At 36.4% G+C, this 20,035-nt stretch overlaps 1 protein-coding gene across 6 annotated transcripts in view; it reads right to left on the bottom strand.

Annotated features, from left to right (window-relative positions):
* Positions 1-20,035, bottom strand: part of Musk (muscle associated receptor tyrosine kinase) — a 93,925-nt gene that overhangs the window by 45,170 nt on the left and 28,720 nt on the right. For 3 of the 6 annotated variants that reach the window (XM_042696505.1, XM_042696511.1, XM_042696534.1), the window contains exons 6-7: positions 7,965-7,994; positions 1,319-1,443 (exon numbers count right to left, since the gene is read on the bottom strand). In XM_042696505.1, coding sequence (XP_042552439.1) covers positions 1,319-1,443; positions 7,965-7,994 — 155 coding nt within the window. The remainder of the gene's footprint in view (positions 1-1,318; positions 1,444-7,964; positions 7,995-20,035) is intronic. The other 3 variants (XM_042696518.1, XM_042696524.1, XM_042696541.1) reach the window with 1 other exon arrangement.

Genomic DNA, 20,035 nt, shown 5'->3' with positions numbered 1-20,035 from the left:
CTTTCTGGGACTACATTGTCTCCTCCTTCATCTCTCTAGCTCTTTGCCCAAATAAATAGCTTTGCCTTAAAGAGACTTAACTGCTCTGTTGAAAACAGATCTTTCTCCTAAATTCAAGCTTTCCAATTCTGTTTCCAGCATATTTATTTTTGTAACAGTTACATTCCACATGCAATATAGATTATCTTATTTGTTTATTTTATCATGTGTCTTCCCCTATCAGCATGCAAGGTCTCTAAAGGAAGGGAATTTTATTTTGTTTGCTCCTGTTTCCACAAGGCCTAGAGTAGTGCTTGATACTCAGATGTTCAACGTACATTTGTAGAGTAAATAAATAAATGATTATATGTAAAGTGCTTGTAGCAGGACTTGGCTCAAAATAGACATCTAATACACATTAGCTACTGTTATTCTTTTTGTGTGTGTACATGCCAGTTCTGTTGCTTTAACTCCTGGCCTGGTCGCTGTCCCTGGGCTTTTGTGCTCAAGGCTAGCATTCTGCCACTTGAGCCACAGCTTCACTTCCAACTGTTTTTGGTAGTTAATTGGAATGTGAGTTTCACTGACTCTCCTGCCTGGGCTGGCTTTCTAGTTTGATCCTCAGATCTCAGCTTCTGGAGTAGCTGGGATTATAGGCATAAGCCACTGGTACTGGCCTGCTACCATTACTCTTAAAAATAAAGAAGAGAACCAGGCACTGGTGGCTCAAGCCTATAATCTTAGCTACTCAGGAGAGTAAAATCTGAGGATTGTGGTTTGAATCCAGCCAGGGCAGGAAAGTCCGTGAAACTCTTATCTCTAGTTAACCACCAGAAAACTGGAAGTGGCACTGTGGCTCAAAGTGGTAGAGTGCTAGCCTTTAGCAAAAAGAGCTCAGAGATAGTACCCAGGCTGAGTTCAACAACAAAAAAAAGGGGGCGGGGAAAGGAAAGAAGGTTGAACAAGTACACGTGACTTCTAATTCTGGATTTTTTTAAAAAATGAAAGTTGCCTCCAGTTATGAACTAATCTTTCACAGATGTAATTTATTATAATTATTTAACTTGTGGGAAATAATTATAACCATAAATCCCTTTTATACAAAGACACAAAGGAAGTATTTGGTTTTCTACTATTCCCCCATGATATAAGATTAGAAGTAGTCTCCTAGATTATAGTGTATATGGCAGTGGTTTCTAGGACAAAGACATTGAAAGGTTTCTAAAAATGGTTCAAGGAGGACTAATGACACAATCAAGGTAATTCTATGAATATGGGCTCTAGCCTCAAATTTACCACTAGTGGGTCTGCCCCAAGTGAATCTCCACATGGCACTCACAGCATTTCCATTTTCAATCCAGCTGATGGTTGGAACAGGGATTCCTGTTGCTGTACAGCGTAAGGTCACAAAGGAACCGAAGGTGACATTGTGGGATTCAGGAGCCCGCAGGATTCTGGCAAAAACTGTTAGGAAGACAGAGTGGTGAGTGAATGACTCAGTTAGTGTGGTCTTTAAAAATGCAAATTAGACTATGGTTTTTCCATTTGAGATCCTACCTGTGTTCTTCTGTCTTAAGGACAGTTCCCAAGGTTATGATTCTTCCTCTGAGTCCTTTATGTCCTTAACTATCTCGTTATCTCAGGACACACTGAGTTTGCTATTCTTCAGTCTATGACACTTATTCCTCATGTCTTTGCATGAGAGGTTCTCTGTATATGTAATTCACCTCTATTTAAATGATGTTTTCTCAGAAAAAAAATCCTCCTTGGTTACCCTACAGTGTAACCCTTCTTTCACTCATTCCATCATTCTATTTTATTTTCTTTATGGATGTACTGTAATTGAGTAGTATCTCCCTTTTTTTAAATTGTCTGTTAATTTCTTCCTTCGATTGCCTAACACCAAAATCTTGGCCCATTTCTCTCACTGTGTATTCAGTACCTAGAAAAGTCCCTGACCAAAGTAAGTACAGGACAGTATTTTAGGGAATTAAAGAAATGATTGCCAGGCACTAGTGATTCCTATCAGTTACGTGATAGCAGGAAGGTCTTGGTTCAAAGGCAACCTGGAAGAAAAGTCTTTGAGACTCCCTGTCTACTTGATTAGCACAATGTCAAACTAGTGCTGTGGCTCAAGTGGTAGACAACCAGCAGTGTGAGTCAGAAAGTTGAGGGAGAGTATAAGACCCTGACCCCAAGCCCAGTACCAGCACAATAAAAAGAAATAAGAAAAGATTCATAAAAAATAAATGAGTCATAAATACTTTATTTCCTCAATGCTACCATAGTAGAAAGACAGGCAAAAATCTGTCATAATTTTTGGAGAAAGAGAGTCATCTCATTAGATAATATGAGTCATCTCATACTTAATCTCCACTGATTAGAGAAAATTCTTCTGATGTGACAATTTTCTCTTTAACTGATGGCTAGACCAAGGCTCAGAATGTACAATCAATTGAAGGATAATTAGTAAAATCACAGAATTATTGAACTTGGAAGATATGTCAAAGATAAACTAGATTCTTGCTCTGATTTTATAGATGTGGAAATCAAAACCTCATTAATTTTCTTTTGTGAATGAATGAATGTAATGGTAAGAAATCTGGTCTTATGACTTGTCACTTCAAATCCAGTGTTCTTTTAAACTATTATGCAATCTTTTTATTTCCTGTTATAATGCAAAAATATAGTATTTTTATCTTACTATGCCTTTTTTAGGACTTACCCATAGAACATGACATTAGAGTATGTATTCCCAATTAACAGAAATTAATTAAATAATAATAAGTAGTAATAAAACAATAAACAATAACAAATGGTAGTAAATCAATTGACTAAGCAGATTGGTGCTTTGATGCTTAGTTCTAGTTAGTTGAAATTTATGGAGTTGAATTCCAAAGGAATGGAGAGACAGTATATGCTAGACTGTTATGCATAGAAAGAATAATCATAGATCAAGCACAGAGATTGTTAGAAATTTATATATCTATTTGTATATATTATATATACCTACTCACATATATTAGCATATAATATTATATTCTATTATTATATGTTATGTATGTATATAACACACATATGTATATGTTGGATCCACAAGCCAGAGGAAAAATAAAGCAATAAAATGCTGACTTCAAGGGCAACAAGGAGTTAAAAAAAATCTAATGGTTAAATGTAGCTGAATCTACTCCCTCAAAACTAAAACACAGCCAGATGTACCTGATGTAAGTTCTGGGGGTCTATTTACCAATCAACAATAAGTAGCAAATCAGGAGCACATTGTACAATACCATAGTCATGCATTTCTGCAATGTAGAATGCATGAAATTTACAAGGGCAAGTTACTTGATTCCCTTAATAAATAAATGGCAACAAGAGGGAAAAAAGAATAGGAGATAAATCAGCTAAATGCAATGTATAGCTCTCTTTGGATAGTTTTTCTATTATGGTGGTACTGGTGATTAAATCCAGGTCCCCATGCTTGGTAGGCAACCACTGCACCTCTTACACCCTAGCCTAACTATATACCCTAGCTGAACACCCTAGCCTTTCAGTTTTTAATTTTGTTTTCGAGAGAGTCACTAAATTTTGTCCAGGCTGACCGCCAACCTTGGGATCCCTGAGATTGCAGAGATGTGCATCTCCTAGCCTCTCTGGAGATTCTTACTCTATTTAGCCTAAGCTTGTACCCTGTATGTAGACTTTTGACAACTTACACTGACCAGGTTCTTATCATGTAGGCACTATTTTTTTTTCTGCTGGTCCTGGGGCTTGAACTCAGGGCCTGGGCTCTGTCCCTGAGCCTCTCTCTGCTCAAGGCTAGTGTTCTACTTGAACCACAGCGCCACTTTCTGCTTCTTCTGTTTATGTAGTATTGAGGAATAGAACCCAGGGCTTCATTCATGCTAGGCAAGCACTCTACCACTAAGCCACATTCTCAACCCTGGGTACTATTTTTTAAATGCTTTTTATCAACAATAATGTAGACCTAAACAGCACAATGAATTTGAGGCTGAAGTAATTCATGTAGGGGTTAGTTTACAGTTTTTAGTATGAGTTTACTACAATTAACATCTTACAGGTTCTGTTGACTCTGAGAATATAAGAAAGGAGACCATGAGAGATTTGAGTTGGGCCATTTCAATCTGATAAGTGTTAGAAACTTGTTCTAATGGCATTGGCTGTACCTCTCAACTTGAATAAGAGCCTTCTGGCTGAAGATGAGCACAATTTAAAAAAATGAAAAAGAACGAAATCTAGATTTTTTTCTTCTGTTTTGATTTACAAAGACAAAAGTTTTCATTTGAGGGACTTAAGATTTTTCCTGGAAATTTAGTAATTTGGGAGGGTTCATTTTGCCCTAATTTATAGCTTTTCATTTTTTCTTTAGCCAGCATTGATTTATTTGGAATATCATTTGGGCTCATTCCAAAATGTCTGCTGATCCATATTGCACAAGACAGCTAAGCATAATGCGAGACAGTAAATTAGTCCAAGTCCATTCCTATTCTCTAGTTCATCATGTTGGAGTTAATTTAATTCATACGCATCTCTACTCCATGTCAGACCTTTCTGGGAGCTCTAGTAGGGACACACAAGGAGAGAATAATACTATTGGCGTTGCAGGTAGCTTTATGAACATGAATCTTTGCTGATGAACTGTTCTTCCTGAAGTTCAGATACTATGCCTGATCATGGTTGGTTATCAGATATACTGTGGTAAGAAAAAAGAAAAAGACCATGGCTAGCTGGGGAATGCTACTCTCTCTTCTACACTCACATTCTCTCCAGAAAATAAAACACTCAGTCGTCAGTATGAAACTTAATTTCTACCTTTCCTTTCACCTTCCCTCTGTTCTCAAAGGGACTTCCAAATGTCCTTTGGGTTTCCATTCAAGTATCTCACTATCATAATGCTTTCTCATCTTCATTCCCTTAGTCCTTAGTCCTATTTGGGTTTCTTCATAGTGCTTATTGTAATTTTATGAATGCTGATGAATTAACTAATTAATTTCATGTCTTCTCTCTGGAATATAAGCATCACAAGATCAGAGTTTATATTATTCATTAATGCAAGCTCACCAATCTGTCTATCTATATATTTGTCTATCCAATGTCCAGTTCCTGGATGGTACCTGGTAAGTGTGCTCTCTCTCTCTCTCTCTCTCTCTCTCTCTCTCTCAACATGTGTGTATATATGTATATATATTTGTAAAGCAGATGAACAATTAAAGAGGGAATGAGTGAGTGGATAAATGAATGACTTTTCTGATGTGACAGTGGGAAGGTGTGTCTCAGTCTTCCTCTGGTCTCTGTTCCCTCCACCCTCCTGAATATCTGAAGGTAGTGGGGTGGGGTGCATGGAAGTAAGTTCATTAGGCTGGGGCTTCTCCATCAACCACAGGAGTGAAATGAGAAAGAGTGCCCGGAGGGTAAGAAAGGGGAAAGAACAGAAGTTGTATTATTCTAATTATGCAGTAGAATAGAAGGCTTTATTTTTTTCAATCCAGCTTTATTAGTAATAAAGCACATGTATTATTACCTGTCTAATAAAGCACATGCATTATTACCTATCTATATACCTTTCTAGTTCTACATATAAAAGATGAAGATTTCAACACATCTAATATTTGCAGTGAAGTCAGTTACAATTACAAATAATGCCAGAGTAACCTCCATGTGTAATAACACATCTATAATGATGTAGATTAATAGTAATATGATGGATTATTAGTGGTAGCCACAAGTTGAAAATACATTATAGGTCATCAATTTAAAACACAATGTGATGTTTCTTATCAAATAAGATATATATCAAATAACCTTATTTGTACTTACTTGCATGAAAGAGAAAGTGTGTATTTCTGTTTCTCTAAGTAGCTAAACTGCTTAATAGAAAGGATATAAAACTAATGATTTGAGAAAAGTTTGTAATTGTTTTAATACAAATTTTTGAAGACGTTTCAAGCCCCACAGCTGACAAAAAAACTTTTTTGAGAACTTGTATACCTACTCTTGGTGAATGTATTCTAATCTATCACTCTCCAATTCACTGAGTTATTTCCTATTTATTTTCCCATGGGCACACAAAAGTTATTGTTCTTCTGTACCATGAACAATAGATACCAGCAATCTATTGATCCCTAGCTTCTCTCATGGAATCCATTGATGAATTTGGAGATTATTTTTATGGGGCAGATTTGTAAAGCCATCTATGGGCTGAGAATTCTGCATTCAAATTTGTGAGTAAACAACCAGCAATTCCAAAGTTCATTAAAATACAATTTTCAGACACATCATCAGTCTTATTAGTGGTTTTCATTTTAAGGGATAGTGCATATTAATGACATAAGGCCACCATTTACTCTGAAATTGCCCTGTGGTGTAATGGAACTCAAAGAACCCAAATTAAGTCCTGAAGTAACAAGCACTTTGGCCTAAGATGAATTACATCTATTTCCTTGGTAAGGGAGCACTGCCAGATGAATACTTCAGTCTCTTCTCAACTTCTATTTCCAAGCAATTATTTCAAAAGACATAACTAGCTGACATAAACTTTGTTTTCTCTTAAGCATTTCTTTTTTAAAGAAGATTTCAGTTGATTCAAACCAACAATGACTTAAAGGAATAAACGGGGTAAAAAAAAACCTCGTTTTAAAAAATCAGAGATCACTTAGAATGTTTCCACATGACTTTAGTTGTAAGTAATCTCATAATTTAAAAAGAATAAAAAAGGAAAAATATTCAAATATAGTTGGACATCTCTAATCTGAAAGTCCAAAATCTGAAGTAATCTGAAGTCTGAAAGGTTTTAAGTACTGACAGGTACCAAGAAGTTTCCATTTTAGAGCATTTTAGAGTTTGGAGTTTTAGAGTAGGCATGCTCAACTGGAGAGGTTTATATAAATAGTATAAAATTTTCTGGTCCCAAGCATTTTGGGTAACAAACACTTGACTATAACATAAATAGCCACTATTTAAACTAAAATTAGCACTAGATTAAATCATAGAGAGGTAAACTATATTGCATGAGAATTTGAGTTTCATCCCCAAAATATCAATATGTAGGCTGGAGAGCACAAAGCATGGGCCTTGCTCAGGATGGAAGTACTTTTTTTGTTTTGTTTTGTTTTGTTTTTGGTGCCAGTACTGGAGTTTGAACATAGGGCCAGGCTGTCCCTGAGCCAATTTGTGCTCAAGGCTAAAGCTCTACCACTTGACTCACAGTATCACTTCCAGCTTTTTCTGAGTAGTTTATTGGAGATGAAAGTCTCATAGACTTTCGTGCCTGGACTGGCTTCCAACCACAATTTTCAGATCTCAGCCCCTGAATAGCTAGGATTATAGGTATGAGCTACTGGCACCCAGCTTATGAGGTACTTTTTGTGATTGCAACTCTTACTCTACAGGAGGGGTTTTCCAAGACAAATTTGATTTCCAGTTATTTTCTTTTAAACATATTCCAGAAAATACACACATCTGTGTGAGATTAAAATGAAATAACATAATTTTTATTGATTTGGAGCAATTGCCTAAAACTCCTTGTCCTATGAAATACTTCAAAAAATTAAAAGCATAAATTGGAACCATGACATTTTAACAATTCTCCAAAATTTTAGCCCCAACAACTTTCCTACTCACCTAGAAAAGAAGCAACTTTGCTTAGCACCTGTATGGAATTTATACTCCTTTGCTAATTTATTTCCTTTCATTTTACTTATGCTTCCATTTTGGGACAGTAAACTTGAACATTCTGTTGGCCCAGGCTTTTCTTAAGAAATGCAAATGGTCAATAAGCAGGTTAGATAACAAAGTAACCTATCTACTCATCCTCTGTTAGATACTCTGATTTCATATCCCCATAGGTCACTTGTTTCTTAAAACAATGCCACTGAGAATTGTTTCAATGGTCAGACAAAATAAACCATTGAGAGGAGCCATGCATTTTAAAAGGAGCAGTGCAGCAGAAAAATTTAAAAATATACCTTTAGTATCCTGCTCAGGTTCACTTTCTTCTATTAATAGAAACAAGACGAAACAAACACACATGATGAACACACAAACAAAACAATACATCATGAAAAGGAAAATCTTTGATCGTAGCATATCAATTATGCAACAGATTAATTAGAATCTGCTTGCCTCTTATTTTAATAGGAAACAAATGCAATCAAGGGAAAGTGCTGACCTTTTCAAAGCAAAGGATTAAATGACATAAGATTCCAAATGACCATCTAGGCAGCATTATACACAAAATAAACTTCAGTGTACCCAACAACATAGCTCATTCATGCATTTTTATCTTAATGTGGACAATCCCCTTTCTTTCAAGGCAACAGAGTCCCTACTCTTCTCATAAATTCTGTTCCCCTCCTAGCTTGACTTCTCCTCTTACAAGGCCCTGCTGTGAAGTCACTGATGCTGAGTGTGAGAGCTCAGTTATCATTTCTATGGCAATAGACTGGTGTTGTGGTAAACAGAGGATTAGGGGGTTTCTGCAGAATCAGAGAAGACTACCACCAACGGAGATCTGCAGCTCTAATGGCCAGAGACAGATCTGAGAGAAGAGAGAAGTGTGCCACAGAGGAAAATGCAAAAGAAACCAAAAAGTCTTAGATAAAAAGGATTGAGAATTTATAAACTTAAAAAATCCTAGATGAGGAGAGACAAGGATCAAATTAATTGTTTCAAGATGTTTAGTATAACCATATCACTCGTAGACTGTATGTGAACTCTTTTTTTTTTTTTTTTGCATGAAGGTTTATTTATTCAAGTCAAAGCCCTTCTTTTGAGTTAATGACATGCCACTGGTACTATTTGTTTAAAAGTAAGAAATGATGATGCTGTTGTGAGCCACGTTTTTTGTATAAGAAGACACTTACACACTTCTTCATAGATGATAGATATTTTCACAGAAAGTATCCATCATCTTATTGAATGCTGTGAGTGAATATAATTGAAACAAGACAGTCCATTCTCCAGACGAGGAACTTGAGATTCAAGATTCATCCCCTGGGAAGAATTAGAAATTTGACCTCCTTTCCAGACTTGGAGCCTTTTCTCCAAGATAGTGTTATTAGAGAAGTCTCTCTCTCTCTCTCTCCCTCTCCTCTCTCTCTCTCTCTCTCCCCTCTCTCTCTCTCTTTCTTTCTCTCTCTAACACTTAACCCTCCCAAATTTAAATGAATTTATACTCATTGGCATATTCTTGTAAAAAAAAACCAACAAATTTCTTGATTTAGCGGTTCATTTGACAATCTCTAAACATCCTCCTAACTGTAAGTGCTCAGTTAGAAGTTTTAAATGTCTCTAACCTCTAAATCAAGAAATTTGGGTTGTTTAACAACATACTCTACAGTGCCTAATGAAAAATAGGTATTAGGTAAGGAAGGATTCATTTCTTAAGAATTCTAGACATTTGGAAACTTCAGAGTTTTGCTTTTGTTGTTATTGTTGTATAAGACAGGGTTTCCAGGCTGACCTGGAATTTGAGGTCTAAGCTGACCTCAAATTCATGATCCTCCTGTGTATACCTCTGTGGAGTGCTGGGATTGTAAACATGTTCCACTGCACCTGGCAAGGCTACCTGTTGATAGCCTAGACCTTAATCAGAAGAAATACATGAAGCCGGGCATGGTGCTCCATGCCTGTTATCCCAGCTACTCAAGAAGCAGAGGCAGGAGGATGTGAGGAAGAGGTCAACCCAGACAAAGTTAGCAAGACCATCTCTCACTAAAAATGGAATAAAGGCAAATGAGTTGGGTGTGTAGCTCAAGTGGTAGAGTTTGCAAGGCTTTGGGTTTGATCTCCAGTACTAAAAAAAAAATGTGTCTATGCGTAAATGCAAATATATACATACATATTTTGGATGCTAATGAATTTATAAACATACATGTACATGCATACGTACACACTCAATGTTACTTAAACTTAGAGAAAATGCCAGTGGAATAACCTGGAAAATCTACTTAAGCTTGGTATATTCCTTCAGTGGGCCAGCTTGTTGGTCCATTCAGAGTCACTGGAGTCCTTAACTTTTCCATGTGTCCCCCTTGTCTCACGCTGAGATGCCTCCAGATTTCATGGGGTCTTTAGTCCCAGTTTATCATTAAATTCTCTTTTAACTACTTTAAATGCCATGTACTGGCCTTGTCTACCAGATTCATTGTAAATCTTCTTTAGTGGGGTAAGGATGGAGCCATCTTGGGGTTAGTATTTAAAGTTCTCTACCATTGGGAATAGTAATGCATTTTCCTCTTGTTTTCTTAAGATGGCCCAGTAGGAGAGGTAGAACCAATAGATACACTTGATGTTACAATCTGTTGATTTTATTGCTCATGTGACTTAGTAATCCACCATTTTATTAAATATTTTTACTGATGGGAAGCTGACTATAATTATAGCAGCGTATTTTGATCAGTTCTTTAAAAAGGAATAAAAAAGGTAATATTCTTATAATTTTTAAATCAAAACAAACTAAAACTAGTCTCCTCATAAATACTACTGATGAAACCTATTTCCTATTGTGTACTGTGAAGGAATGAAAATCTGAGAAATAGTTTCATGTTTCCAGACTTGATAGCTGCACTTCCCCAGCTTGATTACTGACTTTGGAACTTACAAGTTCCCATTGTACACAGAATGAAAACTCATACATTCATTAAGTGTAATAAATCTGACTGTTTCTAAATGCTTCCGAGAAAATAAATTTACAAAAGTTTTTACTTGCAGTTCTGTCAGCTAGTGATGGGAGCTAGTAGAAAAACAGCCAATTAAGGAATTGCAGCCTATATGGCCTGCAGATGGCAGAAGAAGCTGATAAAACGTGCCTGACAACAAATGGATAAAGGGGGCTACAAAAAAATGAGGGAAGTCAGGGCACTAAATCTTTGGTACTATGACCTTAAGGGAACAGAAAGGAGATCTGCCAATCAGAAAGCCTTCTGCAAGCACTCCAATTCTCCTTTTTTAACCCAGGGCCCACCTCTGTTACCCTGAAGATTGTGTATGACGTTTAGATGGGCTCAAGTGCTGTCTTGTTGCAGAATGTGTACGCCACGTGCTCTCTTTGTCTGCCATATTCCTTTAGTAATAAACTTTCCTGTTGACTTTACTGTGTTTGAGTCTTGTCTGAGTTCTCTCTCACCATATGCAAGGACCAAGTTCAACTTAGCTGCCCTAAATTCCTGGTAATACTAACTAGCTCATTGTTCCTACTTAAAATTGGGAATTTGCAACACTCATATTTATCCATTTTGCTCTTATGGTGGTTTGGCTCCCCAAATTTTACTGTGCATGGTATGTGTGTGTGTGTGTGTGTGAGTGAGAGAGAGAGAGAGAGAGAAAGAGAGAGATAGAGGGAGGGAGAGAGAGAGAGACAAATACTTAATTCTAAGAAAGGTCAAAAAGAAAGTGTTTCCTATCCAATTGACTAGAATAGTTGATTGGAGAACAGAAAGGACATGCACTGCTATAGAGTAAAAAGTGGAGCTATCAAAAATTCCTGATAGAAATGGAATATATTTGTAACCTCTTGCATACAACCCAATGTGTTTACTTACAGATTTATAGGTACATTCTATCTACTGCATCTATGATCTACCACAGAAAAGGGAAACCATGCAACCTTTGTTTCTCTGAATCTGGCTTACTTCACTTAATGTAATTTTTTTTCAAGTCTTTCCATTTTCTTATAAACGATACAATGTCATTCTTTCTAATGGATGAGTAACATTCCATTGTGTATATATAGCACATTTTCTTGATCTAATTGTCCACTAAGGGGCATCTGGGCTGATTCCATATCTTGGTTATGTTGAATAGTGCTGAATAGTTGTGTTGGTTTCTTTACTGTAACCTTGACTATGAAGAGCTCAAAATAATATAAATTTTTAGAAAGACTAGGCCAAGGCCTAACAAAATCAGAACCAGGAAATGGGTGAATGGAAGATTGAAGGGTTGAGTCAGGGGAGAAGGGGAGAAGAAAGAAGAGGAAAAGTGTTGGGGCCAGGGCACCAAGAAAAAATAGTTAGAATTTAGCTATGTAGATGGAGGAAGTTGGAATCACACCTTTGTTGTTTGTTAGTGATATCAAGACTTCTTTTTTTCAGGTAATGGAATTATGAGAAAAAAATATGCAAATAAATCAAACAGAACTTAGTGGTGAAGCCAAATATGATCTGGCTATTCCTAACTTGGAAGAATGTTAGAATAATATTTTGGAGAAGTATGTAGGAATATGAGCATATCAGAGAGTTTTCAGGTAAACTAGGTTCATCTATCACAATAATTGGGAGCAAGTCAGTTATTATGTAATGTCAAATAGTATAAAGGTTAGGAAAATAAGCTCTGAATTCTATGCTGCTTGGTTAGAAGTTCTGCATAAATCATACTACGGAATTTCTTCTACATAAGCAAGGTGTTTACATGTGTACACATTGGCTTGCCTATGTATGTAGAAGAAACTATTCATTATGCAGTCATCATGTTTGGTGAACTACTTTTGAGATAGATGTTTTCTAGATGGGTAAAACATCGCTTTTTTATTTTTAAATCTTTGTTGGTAGTGTGAGCAGAGGCATAGGCTCGCTAGGCTGGTACTGTCCCACTTGACGCATGTCCCACCCCTTTTTACTTTAGTTAGTTTTGGGCAGAGTCATTCATTTGGGTTGGCCTCAGACTACCTCCTCCTACCTATGCCTCTCCAGCACATCTAGGATTATAAGTAAACAGCATCACACTCAGTATTTTTTCTGAGAGATATTTTGCCCAATCTAGCCTCAATTTAAAATCCTGTTAATCTCCTGCTAGGTAGTACTGAATGACCAGGACTGATGGGAGGTGATGTTAGATGAGACAATACAGAATAAGATTCTTGCTTTCATTGAGAATACTAGAGAAGATACTACATGCTTTTAAACTTTATTAGAATTAGATTATCATCTGTGTATTAAAAATGTAAAGTCATGTTGTCATGTTGAAAATGGATGAGGTGGGGCGGTGGGAGGATTGGGGGGAGGGGGGGGGGGAGGCTGGGAAGGGATATGAAAGGTAAACAAAGGAGGAGGCTGCAATGCTTGATAAATGTACGCATTATCTTGCCCATGTAATTGTAACCCCTCTGTACAGTATGTTCACAAAAAATTAAAATTAAAATTAAAAAAATGTAAAGTCATGTTCAAAATATAGCATTATGACCTACTATTTCAAAATTGGCAAAATCTAAGTGAGATAAATTGTAAAATCTAAAAAAATTAAATTCACCCACTAGAAAGCTAAAAAGAAACAGAAAGGGAAGCAAAGAAAAGAAATACCATGATAAATAGAACATGTGATAAAAAAAAACAATAGAAAGTTCTATTTTAAAAAAACCCACAAGTTTTATGAGCAAGTATAAAGACCTATTTACTATATTTATTTACTAAAAACAAAGCTGTATTCTAAAAGGCTAAAAGGAAAGAAAAATAATGGGAAATGTCTAAATAAAATGTAGCAGCAATATTAATGTCAAATGAATAAGAATTTATGATAAAAGTATTAATCAGAAGATAACATTGCTCAAAGATTGAAAGGAAGTTCCACAACAATAATTAATGTATATGCACCAGACAATATAATTTCAAAATCACATAAAGCCCACATTGAGTTGGGTGCCAGTGGCTCATGCCTATAATTCTGGTTATACAGGAGGCTCTGACTGAGAATGTGACTCTAGGTCTGCGAGACTCCATTTTAACCAAGTCGTGTGTGGTGGTGCATATGTGTTCTCCTGCTATGCAGGAGGCAGCTTGGAGTGCTAAGGTTCCAGGCCAACCAGGAAAAAAAAGTTTGGGAGAACCTAAATTAATTGAAAAAAGGCTGAGCATGGTGACGAGTATACTGTAGCAGGATGCAGGAGGATCATGGTATAGGCTGACCTGCATAAAAAAGTGAAATTCTATCTCACACATAATCAGAGCTGTTAGAGAACTTGTAGGTTTAAGTTCTAGTCCAGCTCTAGTATCTCTCTCTCTCTCTCTCTCATACACACACACACACACACACACACACACACACACACACACACACACACACACACGAGGACAAACTGACAAAGTTAAAGAAGTCATTAGAAAATAAAGCTAATACCAAGTTGAGCCTCTGGAGAGTTGATTGTGGGCTATTTCTGCTAAGAGGGCCAATATTCAAAAAGAAAGGTCATAATTAAAAATATGAATAAAGAAGAAAAATGCTCTTTTTTCTTACTCTTGACTGTAATTATAAATGTAATTTAGTTTTCTTCCACAGTATAAACTTACTGAAATAGAAAATTAAAATAGAACGTTTATAAGTGATACAAAATAACTTCTCAAAATAGAAAGGCATGAGTGCTTCTCAGTTTAAGTTGGCCTTGGGTCTACTTTTGAATATCAGTGTTCTTAGTTTTTTATTACTTTGTGAGAATTCATTTAGTGATGGTATTAAAGATTCAGCTGACTTCTAAAAATTCCTAAAATGAAGTATATATATCAAGGTAAGAAAATTATTTCGTGTATATAAAACATTCTGAAGAAGTTTTTTATGCCTTTTAAAATTTTCTAAAGATTATTTTATTTATCATTTCACTAATTATTTAGAATTTTCCTTATAATATCTTAAAGGGAAACTGTATTGTCTGGTGCTCCAGGATTTTTTCTTAGGACAAACTCACTAATTGGAATATTAAATCTTATTAATAAGGTACTTCTTTGCATTTATATGTAACACTCTTAACTATCTAGGTGGTAGATCTATGTTTTAATTCCAGCTTTACTGCTAACTAGCTTTTTGATTTATGTTGTTTCCCAACCTCTCTAAACTTCAGCTTTTTCATTCCAAAAATATAGTTATTAACCCCTAAATCACAGAACTGGGAAGATTAAATTATATGATTTAGGTAAAGCAGTTTACAAAACCCAAACAAACACTGGAGGAAAATTCTCTTTCTCCCTTTCTCTCTCTCTCTTTCTCTCTTTGCATACACACACAGACCTATTTTGGTCTCTAGGATATATCTTTCTGACCCATGAAAACTGTTCCTTCAACTGACTGCAGAAGGATATGGTTTTATTTTATTTCATTTCATATTTTATTTTGATATGGGGCCTGAACTTTGAGCCTGGGTGCTGCCCCTCAGCTCTTCAGCTCAAGGTTAGCGCTCTACCATGTGAACCACAGCACCATTTCCAGCTTTTTCTGCTTATGTGGTGCTGAGGAATCGAACCCAGGGCCTCAGTCATGCAAGGCAAGCACTCTACCACTGAGCCACCTTCCCAGCCCTCTCATTTTATTTTATTTATTTTTTCAATGTCAATCTACCATCACTCTCTACAACTTAAGATGCTGAACATGTCAAATGCCCTTTTTCTAGGTGTTAAAAGCATGTAGCCAACTCCAGTCTTAAACTGAATGGTCAAAGATAGCAATTACTCAGAAAAAAGATAAATTTCTTCTTCAGATCATGTTGGTAAATCAGAGATGTTAATCTCTATTATTTGAATAGGTTCTTAAGCAGATGATCACTTTTAGCATTGTATTTTTTAAAAATTGTTGAGTAGTAGATGCTTGTAATTAGACAAGCACTATTCACAGCAAAAAGAATCCTTTAAATTGTTGTGTGTGTATTTTTTTATTATTTATTTAAGGAAAAAGGTGACAGGAAAGATTGGAAAAGTGACCAGATGAGGCATTTGATTTTGGAACAGATTCTTCTTTTGTTTTCCAGTCACTAAAAGATAATAAGACAGTAATAATGAGCAATCTAAATAAATACCTGGCTTCTCTTTCCTAACTCTTGGCAGCTAAAGCAAAGAAACTGGATCCTGGTGTGTTGTCACTGTTTACATTTCTGTCCCCTTTGAAGCAGAGCTGGGCATGGGGCGGTTTACCTACTGTGGCTCTGCTCTGGAAGGATCTGAAGGCAAAGACTCTTACAGAACACAGACACATGCCCCTCAAAAGCAGAACTCTCTGGACTCCTCAAAGGAAAGACCACAGCTTGCATGAGATCATGATTCTCTAAAGTGGCTTGGGTTAGAAACATTTCTGTGGCCTTTGACATAATAACATTTTTCTAGCTTGTAAATAGGTTGGTGACTAATGAGTATGAGCAAGAAATGTTTACCAAGTAAGTCAGAGTCAGACTAGGGTCTCCCAAAGTTCCCTAGGTTTTATTTTTTCTTCCTTTCTTTTCTCTTTCTTTCTTTCTTTCTTTCTTTCTTTCTTTTCTTTCTTTCTTTCTTTCTTTCTTTCTTTCTTTCTTTCTTTCTTTCTTTCTTTCTTTCTTTCTTTCTTTCTTTCTTTCTTTCTTTCTTTCTTTCTTTCTTTCTTTCTTTTCTTTCTTTCTTTCATCTGAGCTGTGGAGACAGCAACTAGTAAGAATAGTTTTATGAAATTGATTCTGAAAACTTAAGTTTAATGATTAGCTAATAAAAAGGTGGACTTTAGCTCTGGATCACTTTTTCATTCTTTAAAAAAAATCCATCTGCTTGTTTTGATGGGAGGAGATGCTAAAACTACTTAATTACTAGGACTGAAGTCTTGAAGTCTTTCTAACCCTGCCTGCCTTCCTTCCTTCCTCCCTTCCTCCCTCTCTCCTAACACCGTCCTCTTCCTCTCTCCTTCCCATCCTTTCTCCCCCTCTTCCTTTCTTCCTCTCTTTCTCCTATTTTTCTCCTTTTCTTTTCTTTCTTTCTTCCTTCCTTCCTTCCTTTCTTTCTTTCTTTCTTTCTTTCTTTCTTTCTTTCTTTCTTTCTTTCTTTCTTTCTTTCTTTCTTTCTTTCTTTCTTTCTTTCTTTCTTTCTTTCTTTCCTCTTTCTTTTTTTTTTGGAAATAGTTTTAGATTTACAAAGGAATTACGAAGCTAGTATAGAAAGTCCTATTCACCAAAGTACTATTCACCAAACTCTAGTTTTATATAATTGAGGTATATATACTAACACCTTATGATATTTGTCAAAATAATCTTTTTGACCTAAGCTCAAGAAGGTAGCTGTGTCCTGACAACATTCAAGAAACTAAACCTTTCTTTTTTTAAGCTAACCAGAAATTTTAGTTGAAGAAAGAAACAGTAATTATAATCTCAAGGGCTGTCAAAAAGTAACTTGGGTGTGAAACATTGGTTTTATTTTGTTCATTCATTCATTCATGTGGTTTGAATCAGAGCCTTATGTTTACCAGGTAGGTGCTTTTCCATTTAAGCCATATCTTTTGCTTTGATTGTTTTTCATAGATTCATATTTATATCTAGGCTGTCCTGAACTGCTATTATTTTTATTTTTCTGTTGGTCATAGAGCTTGAACTTTGAGCCTGGGCGCTGCCCCTGAGCTCTTCAGCTCAAGGCTAGTGCTCTACCACTTGAGCCACAGCACCACTTCCTGTTTTCTGAATGGTGTATTGGAGATAAGAGTCTCGTGGACTTTGCTGCCTGGGCTGGCTTTGATCCTCAGATCACGATCTTCAGATCTCAGCCTTCTGAGTAGCTAGGATTATAGGCTTGAGCCACCAGAGCCAAGCCTAACTGCTCTTCTTCTGTTTATACTTCCCACAGTTGGGATGACAAATATGCACAAGATGCCCATCTTTTATTGGTTGAGATGGGGATCTTATGAACTCTTTGCCTGGGATGGCCTGGAACAATGATCCCCCTGATATCAGTATCTCGCTGATAAAAGATCATAGGCATGAACACCTAGGAACTCCATCCTGGGTTTGAGAACATTTTCAGATGAGATTCTGAATTCTATAACATCACATACTTCCCAACTATAGGTTCCTATGCTGACATGATTAGAGCTATCTTTCTGTCCATTGGTATGGAAGAAAGGATACCATTGAAGAGATTCTCAAAATTAGTCTGTGAGTCAAGTCACAGATCATTGACTAAAAGATAGTGTTCAAAACTCCATAGTTTCTTTTGTCTTCTTGGCTACAAGTTAGTGTTAGTCTGTCTGTGCACATAATGAATTTCTATTTCCTCTTGCCTTGGCATTGGATTCATGTCATAAGCAGATCTTCATCAAAGCACTATTAGCCCTCACTTCTTGAAGGCTGCCCCCTCCTCTGTCCTGTGTATACCTCACCAAAACCTCTGTCTTTGCAAATATATAACACTTCAACTATTGAAACTAGTTGTTTGCATGTCTATCACCTTACTAAATTGGGAAACCCCTTTTAAATTTGGAGGATATCTTGAATGCTGTTTGCTTCCAGACTACCCTGGGGTGAACAGCCAGGTTGCTGTGATGTCAGCAGCCTCCTCTACCGCATGCTCCCTCTATGGTGTAATGGTCTGACACATGCCCGAGGTGACAGGGCCAAGTGACTGTCCACTGAAACCTCTGAAGCTTTGAGTCAAAATAAACCTTTCCTCTTTTTAAGTTGATAACCACAGGGATTTTGGCATAGTAATAGAAAGCTGACTTATATTTTCTATGTATGTTTAAGAGTTAATTCATTTAATGGAACATAATGGGTACTCTACAAATAAATAAATTCAAAATTATCTTAACAGTTATGTCTTACTATCTGTGGATAAACTGTTTAGATTATTGAGATTCATATAGAATAAAAACATTACAAGTAGACATTTTAGGTGAATGCTTCTCAAAGTACAGTTAACTTCCTTGAAGGATAATTTGCAGTATTTCTGAACACTGCTAACACAGTCCTATAGAACCTGAATTTCTGGGAAATACATCCTGAAGTCATGTCTTTTAAGATCTGCTAGTCCCTAGTAACTCGTGTCTAGAATCCTACCTACTTAGGAGGCTGAGACCTGAGGACTGTGGACAGTCATCCTGGACAGACAAATTTAAGAGATTATTTACAGTTAACTAGCAAAAGGCCAGAAGTAGAAGTGAAGCTCAAGTGGTAGAGCATCTACATGATGCAAAAAAAAAGCTAAGGAAGAGCATGAGGCCCTGAGTTCAAGCCCCAGTACCAGCACAATAAGGGGGGGGGGGGCGGGAATCTATAGATGTTTGTGATACACACTAATATTTGAGAACCACTTGAAGAATGAGTTCCATTCATCTATCAATTAGATAATTCAGTCTCCTTCTATAGAGGTTTCAACATGGGTGTAATCAGTAATATGATCATGAGACAAGGCTACTCTGGTCAGTTTAGTGTAACCAAGACTACAACTATGCTTCAGATTTAACGCTGGGATACACAACAGGAAGAGAAAGGGGAAAATAAGAGTATAAGAAAGTGAGGTCTACAATACTCAATTCAAGAAGTAGGCAAATGTTAAAGGAAAGCCATCCTTTCTAAAGCGGTTTCTCACTTAGGGTTTATTGAGGAGCAGTAAATGATAGAATGATCAATATTTCTAACAAAAATTTCAGAAAATAGTGCTGCAATGATTTAAGTTCAGGATATATAGTTAAGTGGTTTTCATGCTTAAGTTGTTGTATGTATGTCATTATTTCCTGCACAGGATGCCCCCAAATAGCTTCTTTTCCTGTTTTTCACTAGAGATACACTTACATTTTCATATGAGCCCTTGCATACACTTCCCTATTTCATTTGTCACTCTGGGGCCAAACTTAAGTTGTAATCTCTAACAAGTACCAAGAATGTAAGTACAGAGCATTGTTGATTGAGGGTAGATTTATGTGCTTTGGAAACTAGAGGAGCAGTTGGTAATGCTGACATTCTGTTTATGAAATCTGAGAAACCTAACCGCTAGTAGTCTTTGAATAGAAGTCATCAGCTTTATAACAAGGTAAACTACAGTCAGTAATACCATCGCCCAATGTTTATCAAAGAGCTATGATGTAGATGCTGTAGGTATGCTCAGTCCATTTTAAGAACCCTATGCTCTCAGAAATACTGCCTGCAGTTCAGAAAGGAGGAAACAGAGGTCAAATAAAGGAGGTCAAATAAATCTATCCAACCTTGTGTTAACTAGTAATGGGCATGACTAGGATCAATACCAGGTCTAATTAATGCCCATAATGCATGTGAGTTCTCCAGAGCACTGATTTACACAATTGAAAAGGAAACAATTAAGAATGAATAAGTGGAAGATGC

This window comes from Dipodomys spectabilis, unplaced genomic scaffold (assembly GCF_019054845.1).
Source record: "Dipodomys spectabilis isolate Male_0828 unplaced genomic scaffold, ASM1905484v1 ptg000006l, whole genome shotgun sequence".
NCBI lineage: Eukaryota > Metazoa > Chordata > Mammalia > Rodentia > Heteromyidae > Dipodomys > Dipodomys spectabilis.
Note: the sequence above shows the minus strand (reverse complement) of the source record. Positions and strands in the feature narration are given on the sequence as shown.